The 17,798-nt window shown below is 42.4% G+C and overlaps 1 protein-coding gene across 2 annotated transcripts; it reads right to left on the bottom strand.

The window, feature by feature from the left end:
- Positions 1-254: 254 nt before the first annotated feature.
- Clk1 (CDC like kinase 1) lies at positions 255-11,244 on the bottom strand. 2 transcript variants are annotated; one of them, XM_052192400.1, is made up of 13 exons: positions 11,152-11,244; positions 9,213-9,373; positions 8,539-8,764; positions 7,579-7,669; positions 7,127-7,193; positions 5,496-5,612; positions 5,235-5,401; positions 3,296-3,390; positions 3,077-3,206; positions 2,321-2,403; positions 1,765-1,844; positions 1,480-1,570; positions 255-989 (listed from the first exon to the last, which is right to left on the bottom strand). In XM_052192400.1, exons 2-13 carry the CDS (start codon positions 9,371-9,373, stop codon positions 846-848), a joined length of 1,452 nt encoding a protein of 483 aa, XP_052048360.1. In that variant the 5' UTR covers positions 11,152-11,244; the 3' UTR covers positions 255-845. The 2 variants fall into 2 exon arrangements, with proteins under 2 accessions (XP_052048360.1, XP_052048361.1); XM_052192401.1 differs by lacking the exons at positions 7,579-7,669; positions 9,213-9,373; positions 11,152-11,244 and having other exon boundaries at positions 8,539-8,557.
- Between the last annotated feature and the right edge of the window lie 6,554 nt (positions 11,245-17,798).

Genomic DNA, 17,798 nt, shown 5'->3' with positions numbered 1-17,798 from the left:
CAACTTTGAGAAGGCTGCCCAATACTCACTTTTTAATCTCATGTAATCTAATGTAACAAAGTTGGGTCTGGAGAGAAAGTTCAATGGTAAACAAACAGGCTGCTGTTCTCTAGAAGGTCCAAGTTTGATTTCCAGCACCCTTTTCTGGCCTCCAAATTATGTGGTGCAGGCACACATCTAGGTGAAAATACTCATCCATATGCATAAAAGGGCAAAGTTACCTTCAGACTTTAACTGAAGACAGTACACCAAGCTACACACCTTTATACATTCATAAGCACAAAGTTTATTCCAAATAAATCATTCTATAATTACTGAAAGATGTTATTTGGCTTGACCATATATTTAATAAAGCATCTAAAAAACATAAATGTACAAAGCTATACAAAATAACTTAATTAAAAGACTGATACAGTCCATATTGAGGTGTCATGCCACCTGGTAGGAATGATATCAAGGTGAACTTCCTCTCCCAGCCTTTTGTTGAGTGGGGATTCCTGTGCTAGCCAGGACCCTGCTCCACCAGAGTGAAGGTGGAAGTTCATTGTTCCTCCAGGTCTACGAATACCTGAATTAAGCAGGTGATGGTCCCAGCTGCCTGAGCAATAGAGCTACCTCCCAACCAGACCAGTTCCACAGAACACCTCCTGGAATTTGGGGAAGGGTCTTGCCCCGCCTATATATACTTTGAGACCCCCATTAAACTTTGGGTCTCAATCTACAATTGCGTTGTCCTGGCTTCGTTCTTTTCCGCTGCCTACCCATCTATCCCCAGCTTATCTTCCAGGGATCCAGTTGGCTGTGGACAGTCTGTAAGATTTCTTTCTGAGCACCGTGTTTATAAATCATGTATGCTTTTTAAGCGGGTAAAAGAAAGGATGTTTTAGGGCTTCTTTGAGAGTAATTCTTTTGGCTGGATCATACTCCAACATTTTCCCAATAAGGTCAAAGAGAAGCTCATGTTCGGCATCCTGAGACAGCATAAACTCCTGAAACACAAAGACAAATGTTCTTACTGCTGTGCTTTCTTCTCTCCAGCATAAAAACAGAAGGAACCATTTACAATCATGGGATGTCAGGTTACCAGGCCTCTCTTTTAAACCATTATTAAAATGTTGGGGGCTGGTGAGATGGCTCAGCAGTTAAGAGCACTGACTGCTCTTCTGAAGATCCTGAGTTCAAATCCCAGCGACCACATGGTGGCTCACAACCATCTATAATGAGATCTGACGTCCTCTTCTGGTGTGTCTAAACACAGCTACAGTGTACTTACATCAAATAAATAAACAAACAAACAAATAAATAAATAAATCCGGACTGCATACTAATATGTCTCCATCTAAAAAAGCAAAATTCAAAACCAGAAAACAGAGACCTTCAGAGGGTGAAGGCCAGCAGACTGTAACAGCCAGGGTTCTCTACACCCCAAAAGCGGGGAGCCTGCAAGTCCTGGTTATTTTAAGACTATCCAAGGCCTACCTTCAGAGGTTTACAGCGCCGAGAAACATATCTGCCAGCAGAACTGTGTTCATCCCAATCTAATCGATCATGATGGAAATATTTGCGTTTCCTAAAACAGTTAAATGTTCACATTTACCATACTGACTTCCCCAAACACAAAATAGCAAAGGTAAATATTCACGTTAGAATATTCTTCTAGATCCAGTCTTTTCCTGGAAAGTTAGAGCCAAGGAACAAATAAAAATAGTTCCAGTCAGAATGCAGCAGTACTTCTCCAAGTGACATGGCTCAAGTAAAACATACCTGGTTTTCTGTATCATGTGCTTTGGTAGTGGTCCAAGAATCCTTTCCATCATTGCTAAATGTTCCCTGCTATCATGAGTCTGAAATAAAAACATGTGTTAACTTACACATTAAGTCCCATTCAACAGTTAGTTCTCTAGTTCTAGCTGTTCAGAAGTCACAAGAAAGATTATCAAAATGACACACAACTCATGTAGCAGGACAACAAAGTATTATAAGCCTCAAACTTGCCACTTCTAAATGGTTGGAGACAACTGCTTACAATAGTTCTAATTTCTTGTGCTTTATTAACCATTTTTTTTTGTGTATGTGTTTGTTTGTTTTGAGACAGGGTTTCTCTGTGTAGCCCTGGCTGTCCTGGAACTCACTCTATAGACAAGGCTGGCCTCGAACTCAGAAAGAAATCTGCCTGCCTTTGCCTCCCAAGTGCTGAGATTAAAGACTTGCACCACCACTGCCCAACCCTGTTGTGTAAATACATTCTTTAGAGTAGTTTAAACAAATACACACTTTTAATGCAAAGCCACTAAAAAGAACACCATTCATTATCACTTACTGGAAAAACTGTAAATCCAAGATAATACTCGATAAGGATACATCCTATACTCCAGACATCACATGGTTGTGACCACCCTAGGGCTGCAAAGCAAAGAACAATGTCAGTGGAGTCACTAGTTCTGAAAGACATTTTACCACAGAATTCAAAAATAATTTTAGGATCCTGAAAATAATGATTGGGAATCCTCAGAGCAAGTTAGGCTAGTAAAACCCATCAAGCTCTGAATTTAGTGAGATACCCTGCCCTCAATGTGTAAGGTGCTCAATTAATCTTTCATTTTCATTTTCTTTACCACGCTCCAGGAACACTGGATCACACCATATAATCTCTGACATACTTTGCATGGTAGGCAATACAATTTTTCTTCATTCTTTTTAAGTCAGACTCTGGATATGTAGCTCAGGTTAGTATTGAGCAGACAGCATACCTGGAGTTGTCTAATATTCTAAACTGCCCACTCTTAACACCACATTTCTCAAGAACAATCTCATTTTTAAGGCCAAGTATAACTTGCTGGTTTCACAGCTAGTTAGTTGTTTTTGGAATAGGATCTCACTATGTGGCTCAGACTGGCTTCTAACTCAAGAGATCCACCAATCTCTGATTAAAGACATGTGCCACCATGCCCAAAAATTTGAAAATTCAATATAATTTCTAATACTGTTGTTTATTTTTCTTTTCTTTTTTCATGCCCCAAACTACTCATTTTATGTTAGAATCAGTATAGGTTATTTCAGCATACCAAGTACTAACCTAAAATAACTTCAGGTGCTCTGTAATGTCTTGTAGATACCAATGTGCTGTGGTGTTCATCATCATATGTTGCACTTCCAAAGTCCACCACTTTAATATCTGGATTTACTATAGTACGTTCATCACGTTTCTGAAAACCATAAGCGGCAAGTTATAAAGCCATACTATTGAAACAAAGTATTCATTAGCACTATGATGATCATGTTATAAGGTACTCACCATTTTGGGATTATAAGCCTCTGTGTAGTCAGATTTCACAAATAAGATGTTTTCAGGCTTCAAGTCTGTATGAGTCAATTTATTACTATGCAAAACTGGAAAGAAGTACACAGTTACTTTAACTATAGTCTCAAATATCAAAACAAAATCACAAGCCCTAGAGTCTAACAGATGCCTATAATCATAGCACTAAAAAAGTTGAAGCATGAAAATCTATGTCTAAACCTAGGTAGGGTACTAAATGAGTCATTTTTGTTTGCAACAGGGTCCCTCTCTATTGCGCTGGCTTTCCTAGTACTGTCTATGTGGGACAGTCTGACCTGGCCAGCCTCTGCACTTGATTGCTGTGATTAAAGATGTTTACTCAGCCTGGCTGAGATTGTCATAAAAAACAAGATGGTATGGTGAGATTGCTCAGTGGCATGGACATGGGTTCAATTTCTAGCACCCATATTAAGTGGCACAACCACCTGAAATCTCAACTCCAGGGGATCTGATACCCTACAAGTTTATGTTGTGTACACATGAAAATAACAAGATTAAAGAAAAAATTCTGGCAGTTGATACTAGGGCAGGATACAGAGATCTGGGGTCATCCCTGAGTCAATCAGACTCAGATCATTAGGGACTGAAACACTGTCATTGCCAACTCTGGTACTGCTGGATATAGTGGTAGCACTACATACAATCTTAGAACTGGGACAGAGTAAAAGGTTGCCCAGAACTGCACAATGAGACTGTTTCTCAGTAACAAAGTAGCTGAGGATGATGGCTCCCATCAGTAATCCCAGTACTAACAAGAAAAAGATCAGATGGCTGCCAAAAAAATACAACGGCAGTAGGGTATTTCTGGTTTACATATCTTGTTCCAGGGGTTAGGGGGCTGCCTTAAGAAACTGAGGTTTGGAGCTGGAGAAATGGCTCAAAGAACACTAACTGCTTTTTCAGAGGTCCTGAGTTTAATTCCCAGCAGCCACATGGTAGCTCACAACCATCTGTAATGGATCAGATGCCCTCTTCTGGTATGTCTGAAGACAGCTACAGTGTACTCATATAAATAAAATAAACAAATCTTTAAAGCACACACACACAAACAAAACAAAACTGAGATTGTTACTTTTAAATTTTTTAGGACTCTCGGCTAAACTGGTCTTATGCATACACCTTTTTTGGGGGGGGGGATAAAACAAAATGATGGCCTCAAACAGATTAAAAAGCTACTTGAAAATTATGATCTTTCAGGGCTGAAGATGGCTCAGCTCTTCTGGTCCTGAGTTTAATTCCCAGCAACCACATGATGACTCACCAACCATCTATATTGGGATCTGATGCTCTCTCGGGTGTATAAGTTTACATGCAGATAGAACACTCATACATTGAGCCATCTCTCCAGCCCACAATCCTAGCTTTCTATGTTGGATAATACACTATTCACTGAATTAAATACTACAGATCCACAACTTGTAACCATATATCACAAACATTTCTCTTCTCTGGAGACTGAACCCAAGGATGTGTGATTAAGTCTCCTTCCCAAGTCTACTGTCAATTACAGCTATTAAGATATAAATTCAAATCTTTTTATTTTTGTTCCTTCTTCAAAACAGGGTTTTGTAGCACCAGCTAGCCTTGAACTCAAGAGATCTGACTTCCTCTACCTTCCAAATGCTGGGGTTAAAGGTGTCCACCACCTGACTTTTAAACCAGCTTGCTATCTTTTAGTCAGCATCCAATCCACCACCCTGTCTCTATATACTCAGGCCAGGCTTTTAAATCCCACAGATCTCATCTTATAGTCTTCTGTATGTTGGGGACAGAACAAAAAGACCTATTTCTTCACTGAGCTAGAGTTTCCCTAGTTCCACCAGATTCTCCTTTTTAAAAATCAAAATTAGCCTGACATTAGTCTCAAATTTTAGAAGAAATGTCAAGAACTTACAGTTTACAGATTTGCATATTTGATATGCCATCTTCCTGATATGATCCATTCGAAACGGCAGAAAACTGTTTTCCTTAATGAAATCATAAGTACTAAGCCCCAGGAGTTCAAACACAATGCAAATGTGACCTCGATGCTCAAACCACTCCAACATCTGGACACAACGGCTATAAACACATTAAAAAACAAAACAAAACAACTCAATAGGGACTAAAATTCAAGTCTCTCTGAAAATATTTCAAATTTTAATTTGATACTTACAAAGTACTATGTGGGTCTGTTGTATTTAAGTGTTCCAAAACTTGTATTTCTGACTGGGCAGCTTCACAATATCTATCCACATTTTTAACTATTTTTACTGCTACACGTCTACCTCCCCTGTTAAAGAGAATAAATTTAAGTTTAAAGAGGTGACAATCTAGCCGCTCACAACTTTCAGTAGTTCCAGAGGGTCTGATGCCCACACATAGACACACATGTAGGCAAAACACCAATACACATAAAACAAAATAAAAAAAGATGATGATCCAAGCTGGTGTAATGGCATGCTTTTAATCCCAAGCACCCTGGAAGCAGAAACCAAGAGGATGCCTAATTTCGGATCCAGCCTGGTCTATACATTGAGTTACGAGACAACTACAGAGGCCCTGTCTCAAAAACCAAACCAAACCAAACAAAAACTCACACCACTGAATTAACAACCTTTAATCATGAGTTATCTTTTGTTTCAACTCAAGAATTAGTTAATACAATTAGATTAAGTAATACAATGTTGAGATAAAAACTATTGCTTTTTTTTTTTGGATTTGTTTTTTTGAGACAGAGTTTCTCTGTATAGCCCTGGCTGTCCTGGAACTCACTCTGTAGACCAGGCTGGCCTTGAACTCAGAAATCCGCCGGCCTCTACCTCCCAAGTGCTGGGATTACAGGCGTGCGCCAGCACCACCCGGCTCTATCTGCTTTCTAAGACTCAAAACAATGCAGTTTGTTTCCTATATAACCCTGTCTCAAAAACAAAATAATAATAATAAAATAAAATAATGATACAGAGAAAAAAAAACCTAACAGCTATGTACTAGTCTTACAGAAGTCCAGAATTCAATTCCCAGTATCTGCATCAGGCAGACCAACTCACAAACACCTGCATGGACACTTTTTTCTGGCCTCTACACTCATATGATGAGTGCACACATAATTAAAAATAAAAACCACCTGGGGCTGGAGAGATGACTCAGTGGTTAAGAGCACTGACTGCTCTTCCAGAGGTTCTGAGTTCAATTCCCAGCAACCACATGGTGGCTCACAACCATCTGTAATAAGATCTGATGCCCTCTTCTGGTGTGTCTGAAAACAGCTACAGTGTACTCAAATAAAATAAATAAATCTTAAAAAAAAATAAATAGATAAATTAAAACCACCATCATCAGCATGTTGGATCCCTGGGTCTGATCACCAGCAGGGGTTGGGTAGTGAAAAGCACTAATGGAGCTTTATGGATAACACACCTGTGAAACCCAGCTGCCCTCACACTTATCTGAAGAAAACCAAGTGTCCTCACACTGGTGCTAAGAATTAAACTCAAGAGATATCCTCTTCTCCAGCCAGGAAGCTGCACATACTATTTAGTTGGTTTTGTTTAAAAAATACAAGAGGCCAGGTAAAATAGTGCACACTTTGCTCCCAACACTCAAGAAAGTGGCAAGTATCTCTGTGAGAGTTCCAGGCCTGCAAAGTTAAGACCCTGTCTCAAAAACATTCCAAAAGCATTCTAAAAGCAGTGGTAGCAGCACTAGGCCAGCCTGGTCTACAAAGTGAGTTCCAAGACAGGCAGGACTGTTACACAGCGGAAGACTGCTTTGAAAAACCAAAAAGGTAAAAATAGAGAAACTTACCCTTTATGATCAATGCACTCCACCACTTTTCCAAAAGCACCTTCACCTAACGTATCAACAATTTCATCTAAAAAAAGAGGAATAAATATTATTCATAAAAGGAAGTGAGAACAATGTACTTATAAGTGTTATCAATGCAGATTATTCTAGGTGATGCTGCAAATTTCCTTATCATTAATTACTTATCAGCCAACACCATCCAAAAAACATACAACTATTCTTAGATCTAATTTCATTCTCAGACTAATTTCATTAACTTGATTTACTGCTCTGGAATTTGTTTAATATTAAAACTCCAAAGAAAGCAAAGATAATCCCCTCCCACCAAAAGAAATGAAAGCAAAACAAAAAACAGAAAGAAAAAGATTTCCAAATCCCTAAAACTTTAATCTATATATATATATAGATTATGTTATCTGAAAAGTTAATAAGTGTTGAAAAATATTCTATACATCTTGCACTTAGTACGTCTCCACTCTGACAGATCAGGTGACCCTCCTCATCATCCTCTACACTCCTGGATCTTTTCCTTCGGTGACTCTTCTGGAAACGTCAAGTGGGCGGCACCAGCACCAAGATCATCCAGCCAATCAATATACCCGAGTGAATTCAGGGCAGAATACGAAATTCATTCAGCGGGGAGATATTCAGGCATTCAGATACACGCCAGGCCACAAACGGTTGGCAGGAGCAATTTCAAATTCAGTCCCCAGAAATTCACAGGGCACATAGTTTATGTTAACAGGAGAAAAACATGGCAAGGAACAGATTTTCAGATAAGATACTCAAAGTGGTAAGGCAACAAAACATCAACACATTTGCTTTTCTTCTTTAAAAAAAAAAAAAACTTATCTGTGGCATTCACTGAAACATAGTGTCCTAAATTAACACTACAAAACTGCAGGATGTAGTATTTACTTTAGTACCCTGTGGCCAAACTAAGATCTGGCCTAACTAATCAAGAAAATAATTATTAAAACAGTAAATAAAACAATAGTCCTAACAAGGGAAGGAAAAAAAATTGGCATATAACACTACAGCATTTAAACTGTTATCTGATAGATTTCCAAATTAATACATGAAAACACTAATTTCAAATCTGTAGCTTAATGAGGAAAAAATTTACACATATTAATAAGTCATAACTAACCCTAACACAAAAATACCTAATTCTTTGGAATAAACTGACCAATTTATCAAAGTAATATTTCTTGAAATAGCATTAAGAAAATCTTTCCTATCACTTTTTTCATGCACTTTTTTCATGAATTTCTTATGCAATGCACAAATACTAAAATACTCCTGTGAAGTAGAATTGTAATGACTTTTATCTTGAAAATTTCTCAAACACAAAACTACTTCCTCTTCTCCATGGGAAATAAACTTTCAAAATGTTTAAAAGGTGCTCATACCCCATGAGAATAGCGATGTGAGGTGTAGTGGTGACTCCTGTGTTTACTTTTGTAGCTGCTTCTTCCACTTCTGCCAGAGGACTTGCTACTGTGATTCTGGTATCTGTTTGCAGGTTCTCCACAGGCATACCCCAGCTCATAGCCCATGTAGTCATTCCTGTATTCATCAACATAGCGCCGACTATGATAAGCTTTTTCATGTATGGATCTGCTTTCCAGATAATAGCTGGAGGAGAAAAAAAGTCTGTTTCATAGCTACATCAAATAATTGCAGTGTACAGAACAGAACTTAACCCCTTTGTCCAAGTTAGGTATTTTAGCATTGAACTACAGTCACTATCCAGATTATGCAGTTAAGTAATGCCAACTATATCATTATATATGGCCCCCAGGATTTTATGCACAGTATGTAAACGTTCTATATCTGAGCCAAAAATGCCTCCAGAGTGCTGAGATTACAAGCGTGCGCCCCCTACTGCCTGGCTATAAAGATTTATTTTTAATTGTTATCTGTATGGGTGGTACTAAGGAGTGCCCAAACAGGACATGGGGTTCTCTGGAGTTGATACAGGTATAGTGGTAGTGTGTCTAGAGTGTTGGGAACCAAACTGTCTTCTACCAGAGCTTTAAGTACCAGCTAAGATATCTTCCCAGCCCATAACTACCTTTCTTACCTGTCCGTTGTTTTGGAGTGGTTATATTTGAAGCGCTTATGCTCACGGGCAGTACTATGTGATCTCTTCTTTCTTTTATGACTGATGCTGCTTCTCCATGTTCCATAATCCCAATCTCTTTCATCCCAGTCAGGACAGTAAGTTCTTTTTGAATGTCTCATCTATAAAGACAAATTTTACCAGTTAAACTGTATTTCAGTGATGTTCAGTAGTTAGAGCTTTCTTTGCAAATTCCCATTAGTTTTGATTTCTTCCCCCTTCCCAGACAGTCTATGTAGCTGTAAGCATATAGACCAACCTGGCTTCATTTCAGAGACCTACCTGCCACTGGAATACTGGGATTAACGGCATGTCACTCCCAGCACTGACCTTTTGTTTTAAATCAAAGTTCTAAAATTGTAGTCAACTGTCTGAAATCATAAAAATTATTGCATTGCCTCAGATTCTGCAATGTGAACTTTATTCAGATTATTTTTTACCTTGTTTTCACCAAGCCCAAATTCATATTAAGTAGAAAAGGTTTCTATATATAACTTAACCAACAACTCTTTCAGACGTTCAAATTATAGGTTCATGGATCCAATTTCTACTCAAAATGTCTCTGTCCAACATAACCACAAGTGACCCTAATTAAGAAGTTTTTTAAGCGGAGCAGTGGTGGCACATGCCTGCATTCCCAGCACTTAGGAGGCAGAGGCAGGTGGATTTCTGAGTTCGAGGCTAGCCTACAGAGTGAGTTCCAGGACAGCCAGGGCTACACAGAGAAACCCTGTCTCAAAGCCTACCTAAGTTTTTAAAATGTGTTTGTTTATAACTCAAAAAAAAAAAAATTACTGTTCAGCAGATGACCTCACTTGCCAATGCTCCTTCAAGTAAATTTCCACGGTCCCTGATGATACCCTGCTGCTAGCAAGGGAAGACAGAAAAGTATGAAAATATGGGAGGAAAGCCTGAGAAGAAAAGGGACTTATCATGGGTGCCCGCGGAACCGGCTGACCTTTTATGCTGAATCACCAAAAGCCAGTCTACTTTAAGGGATAGGCCATGAGGATGAAAATAAAGCTGCTTATTCAGAAGTGACGTATAATCCTAGGGCGTTCCCCTCCAGTTTCCTAAAGATAAACAACTCCCCATTTACAACTTTGTTTACAAAGAGAATTGTTTAACTTTTTTTTTTTGAGACAGGCTTTGTCTGTGTAGTCCTGGCTGTCCTCGAACTCTGAGATCAGCCTGCCTGTCTTCCCAGGGCTGGGGATTAAAGGGGTGCGACAGCCTTTGAGCTCAAAACGAAGAGCATTTCACAATCTCTAGATCCCTAACTAAATCCTAAACCCTTCTGAAAAATCACTAGTTCGCCCTCTGGCAAGCCCCGTCCCGGCGCCTTCTGTGTTCACTGTGCTCGCTTTTGCTTCCTACTGCCTCCGAAGTTCTTTTCTCCGTCGAAGCGGGGTTTGGCCTTGGAGGAGGTTTCCACTCAGAACTGAGGTGGCTGCCTGCTGTGTTCACTATGCCCGCAGCGCCCACCCCTCAGCGTGCGGGCCCGGCCTGGTTAACGAGACCTTTCGCTTCAAATACAAAGAAACTCGGCACCAAAAACCTGCGCTGTGGCGCCACCGAGAGTTAAAGCCGCACTGCACTGACCGAGTCGGCGCGAAGGCCGCGCCCTGGCGCCGCCATTCCGAGGGACGAGCGCCGCCTTCCCATACCGCCATCTTAGGTCCGCCGGCGGCCGCTCCGCTCCGGCGCTGGCAGCCGGCCCACCGTCCCCGGGACGCGGAGCCTGCGGCCGCCGGCCCCACCGACACAGAAGCCGGCCGCCAGAGCTCTGCAGCCGCGGCACAGAGCCCACTCGGTGGCCCGGCCGTGACGAGCCGCCGCGGGGTCCGAGGAGAGCCCCGCCGGGATACGAGGAAGGGCCCTGACAGACACCGCGTCTTACCTCTCCGCAGAGACCCCCAACCCTGAAGACAAAGCTTGCAAGGAGACGGTGAGAAGTCTGCAAACGATAGCGACGACCTCTCAACACAAAATGGTGCCGAGTGCCGCAGCGCGAGCTTCTTCTCAGAAGACCGGTGACGCAGATGGGCGGGGCCTACATCGGCCCTGAGTGCGCAGGCGCGGCCCGCTGCCAAAATGGGCAAGGGAGGGAGGAACTGGGCGGTGGCTATGGTTGCTGCGGCTTCTAGAAGATTCTTACACACTGCAGGTTACAATAATAGTATTATCCATGCTCGCTCTCCCTCTCTCGCTCCTTCCCTCCCTCCTTTTCTCTTCCCTCCTGATTGTAATCTTTTTTTGGGGGGTAGGAGGTATTTGGATTTGGTGTTTTCGAGACAGGGTTTCTCTGTATAGCTCTGGCTGTCCTGGAACTCACTCTGTAAACCAGTCAGGCCTCGAAATCAGAAATCCACCTGCCTCTGCCTCTCAAGTGCTGGGATTACAGCACCACCGCCCGGCTCTGATTGTAATCTTTCAAACCATACCAGCTGTGGTGGTACACGCCTTTAATCCCAGCACTCCTGAGTCAGAGGCGAGCGGATTTCTGAGTTTGAGGCCAGCCTGGTCTACAGAGTGAGTTCCAGGACAGCCAGGGCTACACAGAGAAACCCTGTCTCCAAAAAGCAAAACAACAACAACAAAACAAACAAACAAACAAAAAGAGTTAATCCAGACCTGGGCATGGTGGCACATCCCAGCTCTAAGGAGGCAAAGGCAAGGGTATCTCAGTCCAAATTCAACGTGGTCTATATATAAATACCAGCTCAGAAATAAAAACAGGGGAAGAGGAGGTGCTGGAGCTGGCTTAACAGGTGAGGACAATGCCTCCAAGCCTGCCTGAGTTCAGTCCCCAGGAAACTCATAGGGGAGAGAGAACCAATTCCTGCAATATCATCCTACACAAGAAATAAAAAAGTAGTTTTTAACGATTCATTTTTAAAAATTATAAATGTACATGTATGAACATTTTGCCTACATGTATATGTTGGGGTCCAGGAGTCACCCCACAAAGAACACAAACACTGATCTCAGTCAGACAGGGATGGTTTATTGAATGGACACCCTAAGACAGGTCGATCAGGGATGCAGTTCAGAATTGGAGGGCTGAGCCACGACTACAAACATTTCTCAGGGCCAGCTTATAAAGGAAAAAAAACCAAAACAAAACACAAAAACAAAGTGAGTTCAGACCCAGGTGCAGGAAGTGCTGCCTGGTGGTTAGCTCTGACTCAAGACATTTTAGATATAATAGCTCATATTGAATTTTAGTTTGTTGAGTCCTACATAAAGCTTTGTGTAATTTCTTAACATTAACAAACCTCATACAGAAAGAACATAACAAGATATGTAATCGGCATGAGTTTGCTCTGAGTCAAGTTATTTTCTGTGTCAATGACTGGCAGGCACATTACAGCAACAATATGAAATAGCTGGTGGGCATGGAGCAAAATGCCTGCAACTATGCAGGCGTGAGTTGTCAGACCTCAAAATATGTATGCACACCGGCTTGTTGTCCACGGAGGCCAGAAAGGAGAGTCAGATCCCTTGGAAATGGATTTACAGATGGATATGAGCCTCATAAAACCTGGGTCCTCTGCAAGAGCAAATGCTTTTAACCATTTTTCTAGTGCCCTAAAAACAAAAACCAAATAACAAATTGTAATGACTATTCCTGGTTGTCAACTTGACTATATCTGGAATGAACTACAGTCCAGAATTGGGGGGCTCACCTGTGATCCAGATCTTGAGGCTGCGAGATACAAGTTTCTGACCTGGATCTTGGCATAGAGATCTTGAGGCATAGTGGCAAAAAGCTTAGGCCCAAACAAGGCAGTACATGCCTGTAATCCCAGGAGACTAAGGTAAGCAGTTCAGGTCTAGCCTGGGTTAAAGCAGGTTCTAGGTGAAAAAAAGCTTAAATCTAGGCATGGTGGTATATGCCTTTAATGCCAGCAGTACAGGAGACAGAGCCATGCAGATCTCTGAGTTCCAGGACAGCCAAGCTTAGGCAGAGAGAGAGTTAGAAAACAGAAAGCTGGTAATTGCATGAGGGGGGCACTGTTCCAGCCTCAGCAAGCAACAGAACACAGCCGCTGTGTCCATGTGGCTCTTGCTTTAGAGTGATAACTAGAAGGAACTACTGGACAATTGATGGTGGTTAGCTAGAGCTAAGAAATTAATGGTGAGTAAGAAGAGACCAGTGCCGTGAGGTAGTGGCACATTTTTGTTGCAGTCAACAAAAATGAAAAAGGAGTTGGAGATCTGAAGACTGCTTTGACATCAGACATGGAGATGCAGAGTTTGAAGTTTACCCAGCTGGTCCCCTGTCTTGCTTTGGAGATTACAGTGAAGAGATTGAATGAATCTCAGAAGAGACCTTAAACTTTGGACCTTTTTTTTTGGATTTTTTTTCTTTTTTTGAGACAGGGTTTCTCTGCATAGCCCTGGCTGTCCTGGAACTCACTCTGTAGACCAGGCTGGCCTTGAACTCAGAAATCTGCCTGCCTCTGCCTCCCAGAGTGCTGGGATTACAGGCGTGCGCCACCACCACCAGGCCAACTTTGGACTTTTTAACATTGTTGAGACTGCTATAGACTATGGGGACTTTAGATGTTAGACTAAATGTACTTTTTTATTATGCTATGGCTAGCCATACCCATAGACTCATGTGTTTGGACAAGCCTATGGGGGCCAGGGAGTGGAATGTAATAGTTTGTATATGATTGGCCCAGGGAGTAGCACTATTAGGAGGTATGGTCTTGTTGGAGTAGGTGTGTCACTATGGGCTTGGGATTAAGACCCTCACCGAGCTGCCTGGAAGTCAGTCTTTCACTAGAAGCTTTCAAATGAAGATATAGAACTCTCAGCTCCTCCTGCACCATGCCTGCCTGGATGCTGCCATGTTCCTGCCTTGATGATAATGCACTGAACCTCTGAACTTGTGAGCAAGCCCCAATTAAATGTTGTTTTTATAAGACTTGACTTGGTTATGGTTTCTGGTCACAGCAGTAAAGCCCTAATTAAGACACAAATAATTAAAAAAAAAAAAGCCTGAATGTATACCCCAGACTGTCAATCACCTGGCCAACTCCATCCCCTAAATCTGATTCACCTGAAATTATGTTAAAGCAATGGGAGGAAAAAATATACTTACCTTTCCCAGAAACCAGTTTGTTGTAGCCACTTAGACTGCCACCCCCCACCCCCACCCAACTGGGGCCATAGAAGAATGCAGCTGCAATAATAGTTATTTCGTTGCCAATATCATGAGATTTATAATCTGAGAATGTCTGTGAGGATTTCTAGACTACCCATCCTAAATGTAGATGGTACAACCCTACAGGCAGGGTCTTGGACTACATAAAAAACAGACTAGGGTCTGGAGAGTCGGCTCAGGGGTTAAGAGCATTGACTGTGCCGGACAGTGGTGGCGCACGCCTGTAATCCCAGCACTCTGGGAGGCAGAGGCAGGTGGATTTCTGAGTTCGAGGCCAGCCTGGTCTACAGAATGAGTTCCAGGAGAGCCAGGGCTACACAGAGAAACCCTGTCTCGACAAAACCAAATCCAAAAAACCAAAAAAAAAAAAAAAAAAAAAAAAAAAAAGAGCATTGACTACTCTATCAAAGAACCTGGGTTCAATTTCCAGCACCCATATGGGAGCTTACAACTACTTGAAACTGCAGTACAACACCTCTTTCTGTGGGCACTGTATGTATGTGGTGCAGTCATATAGGCAGGCAAAACATCCATGCACAAAATAAATAAGTATATGTTTAGGGCAGCACTGGTCTAAGAACCAGCTTTTATCAGTGTTTTTTTTTAAAGTTTTTATTGATTTTTTGTGAGTTTCACATCATGTATCACAATTACACTCATTTCCTCTTTGTATCCACCCTCCACCATTCCAACCTATCCCCAAAAAGAAAATAAAAAACAAAACTTAAAAAAAAAAAATAAGGCCAGGTGGTGGTGGCGCACACCTGTAATCCCACCATTTGGGAGGCAGAGGCAGGTGGATTTCTGAGTTCGAGGCCAGCCTGGTCTACAGAATGAGTTCCAGGACAACCAGGGCTACACAGAGAAACCCTGTCTTGAAAAAAACAAATCCAAAAAAAAAAAAAAAAAAAAATTAAACAAAACATAAAAGCCAGGCAGTGGTGGCACATGCCTTTAATCCCAGTACTTGGGAGGCAGAGGCAGGTTGATTTCTGAGTTCGAGGCCAGCCTAGTCTACAGAGTGAGTTCCAGGACAGCCAGGGCTACACAGAGAAACCCTGTCTCGGAAAAAACAAAAAAAAAACAAAAAAAAACCAAAAACATCTTATCATGGAAGTTCTGGGTCTACCTGTTGCGGGAAATATTTAAAAAAAAAAAAAATCGAACTGTCAACATTCCCACACTCATGCCTCTGCCCCGGCAGCCTGGCCAGCCATGCATTGGCTGGCAATGGCCGACCTGTTTTTATCTCCTGGAGACTCTGAGAACTCCACAATCTCTCCACCAGCTCGCTAGGTTCCCACAGGAGGGTCACTACCATGCCAGCACTGTGCTTCAAATCCCCCACAGCCTTTGTGGTGCACCTCAGTCAAACGTACACTTTGCTGTTGTACCTTCCTCTCTTGAACCCAGATGAGCCTTCACGTGAAGGAAAACACAACATAAACTCAGTTCAAAAACAATGGTAACTCAATCTCTGGGCGCAACAACTAAATCCTAGTCCTGTAAGCTTTATTAAAACCTGATTCCTCTGTGGGAAATCCTTGCAGATCCTCCAGGAAACTCTAGCAGCTACATCTTAGCCCTCTGCAATCCTGGTTCCAAAAGGGCCTCACTCTCTCCTGCTTCCTCTTTTCAGCCAGGAAGTCCTGCCTACTCACTCAGTGATTGGCTTCTTCATTCATTAGGGGATTTGGTTCACAAGAAACAGCACCAGGCCCATCCACAACACTACTCTTGTGGATAGTCAGCTGGTTTGATCCACAAGGGCAAAGGGAGCCCTGTGAGTACCAATGGTGCATAAGCCACACCCGGACTGTTGTCAGTAGAGAGATCAACTTTACTCATGGTGGGTCAAGGCTTATAAGGTTTGGGGGGACAAGGGCAGGGACATCCAGGATGGGCAAAGGTTGTTGACTGGGGTTTTAGGGTACCTGGAATTCCTCATTAGCATGGGGAAGCCATCCAGGAATTTCAGGTGCTAGCTGAACAGGTTTTATCAGGAGAAAGGAAATTGATCCTGTAATCTAATTGAGGTTAGGTGACATTCCTCAGGTAGAGGCGGATGTGGGGGCTTAGAATTCCCCAGACAAGGTCAGAGAAGGAGAAACTGCTAAGGAGGGAGTCCTCCATTACACACAGACCTCCAGAAGGCCATCTGATCATGGTAAACTTTGACCTTAATTAGCAGTTTTCCCACAGTGTATCATTGCATATCCTTTTGTCCACACATCTTTACTTGCAAAAGTTCATTGCAATGAGTCACTGGTTTGCTTTGAGGCTGCTGGCTTCTGCTACTCTGTCTATAGTGGATTCTCATTGGGACTCTTGTCAGATATCCTGCTGTTGCCCTGTGTCGGGGAACTGCAGGACTTTCGAATGTTCCAGTACCTCATAGATGGGATAGATGTTGGGGTGGGCCAAGTCAAAGCAGTGGATCTGAGACTGGTGATAACTGAGTTGGCTGACTCATCAGCTCTCCCATACCCATACTGTCAGGGCAAGCTCTCTAACACTGTCCCAGCCAGCTCACACAATGTCATAGCTGACAGGGGCAGAGCCAGCTCTCCTGCTCTCGTGCCTTCAGGATTGCCTCATTTGTTCCCACAAAACTGTGCTGCTTAGTCAAGGGCCTGCTCTAAGTGCTGCAGCTAGTAAGGGGCTGGGCTAGCTCTCCTTCCTGCTCTCATGTCCTCAGGGCCAGCTCGTATGGCCTGCCAACAGGTCCAGCTCTACTGTGCTGCCCAGGCAAGCAAGGTTCAGGGCCAGCCAGCAAGGGGCAGGGCCTGCCTTCCTGATGTCATGCCCCCAGGGCCTGCTCTTCCACAGCCACTCGTGGTGAGGAAGGAGGTAGGTTGTGAGGGCATCTCTCCCTCAGCCATGCCACTGCAGGGCAAACCCTGCAAATGCATCTCTGTTTTCTGACTGGGGATGCAGAGTGACCAGCTGCCTCAGATTCCTGTTGCCTTGAAAGACTGAACTCTTGAACAATGAGCCAAAATAAACCTGTGAGCTGCTTGTCAGGGATTTTGTCACAGCACCCAGAAAAGTTAACTATTGTGTTTAGCCTAGTAGTTTATAAATATTGTGTTCACATCATCACCTTTATTACTGTAATCTGTACAATTAGAATTGACACAAGGTCTCACTCTTGTAGCCCACATTAACCTGAACTCCCTGTATAGATCAGGTTGTCCTCAAATGTGAAGATCCTCCCTTCTGCTTCTCATGTGTTAGATTACAGGTGTACAAGTTGAAAGAACACTGTTTACTAGTGAAATAGTAACTAATGTGACTTTGCTAACTGAAAGTCAGTCTTGTGTGTTTTACTGTCTACTTATGTCTCCGTTTGCTCACTAGACTATATACAT

The sequence above is a fragment of the Apodemus sylvaticus genome, chromosome 9, assembly GCF_947179515.1.
Source record: "Apodemus sylvaticus chromosome 9, mApoSyl1.1, whole genome shotgun sequence".
NCBI classification, from domain to species: Eukaryota; Metazoa; Chordata; class Mammalia; order Rodentia; family Muridae; genus Apodemus; species Apodemus sylvaticus.
This window is presented reverse-complemented; position numbering and strand designations above follow the sequence as displayed.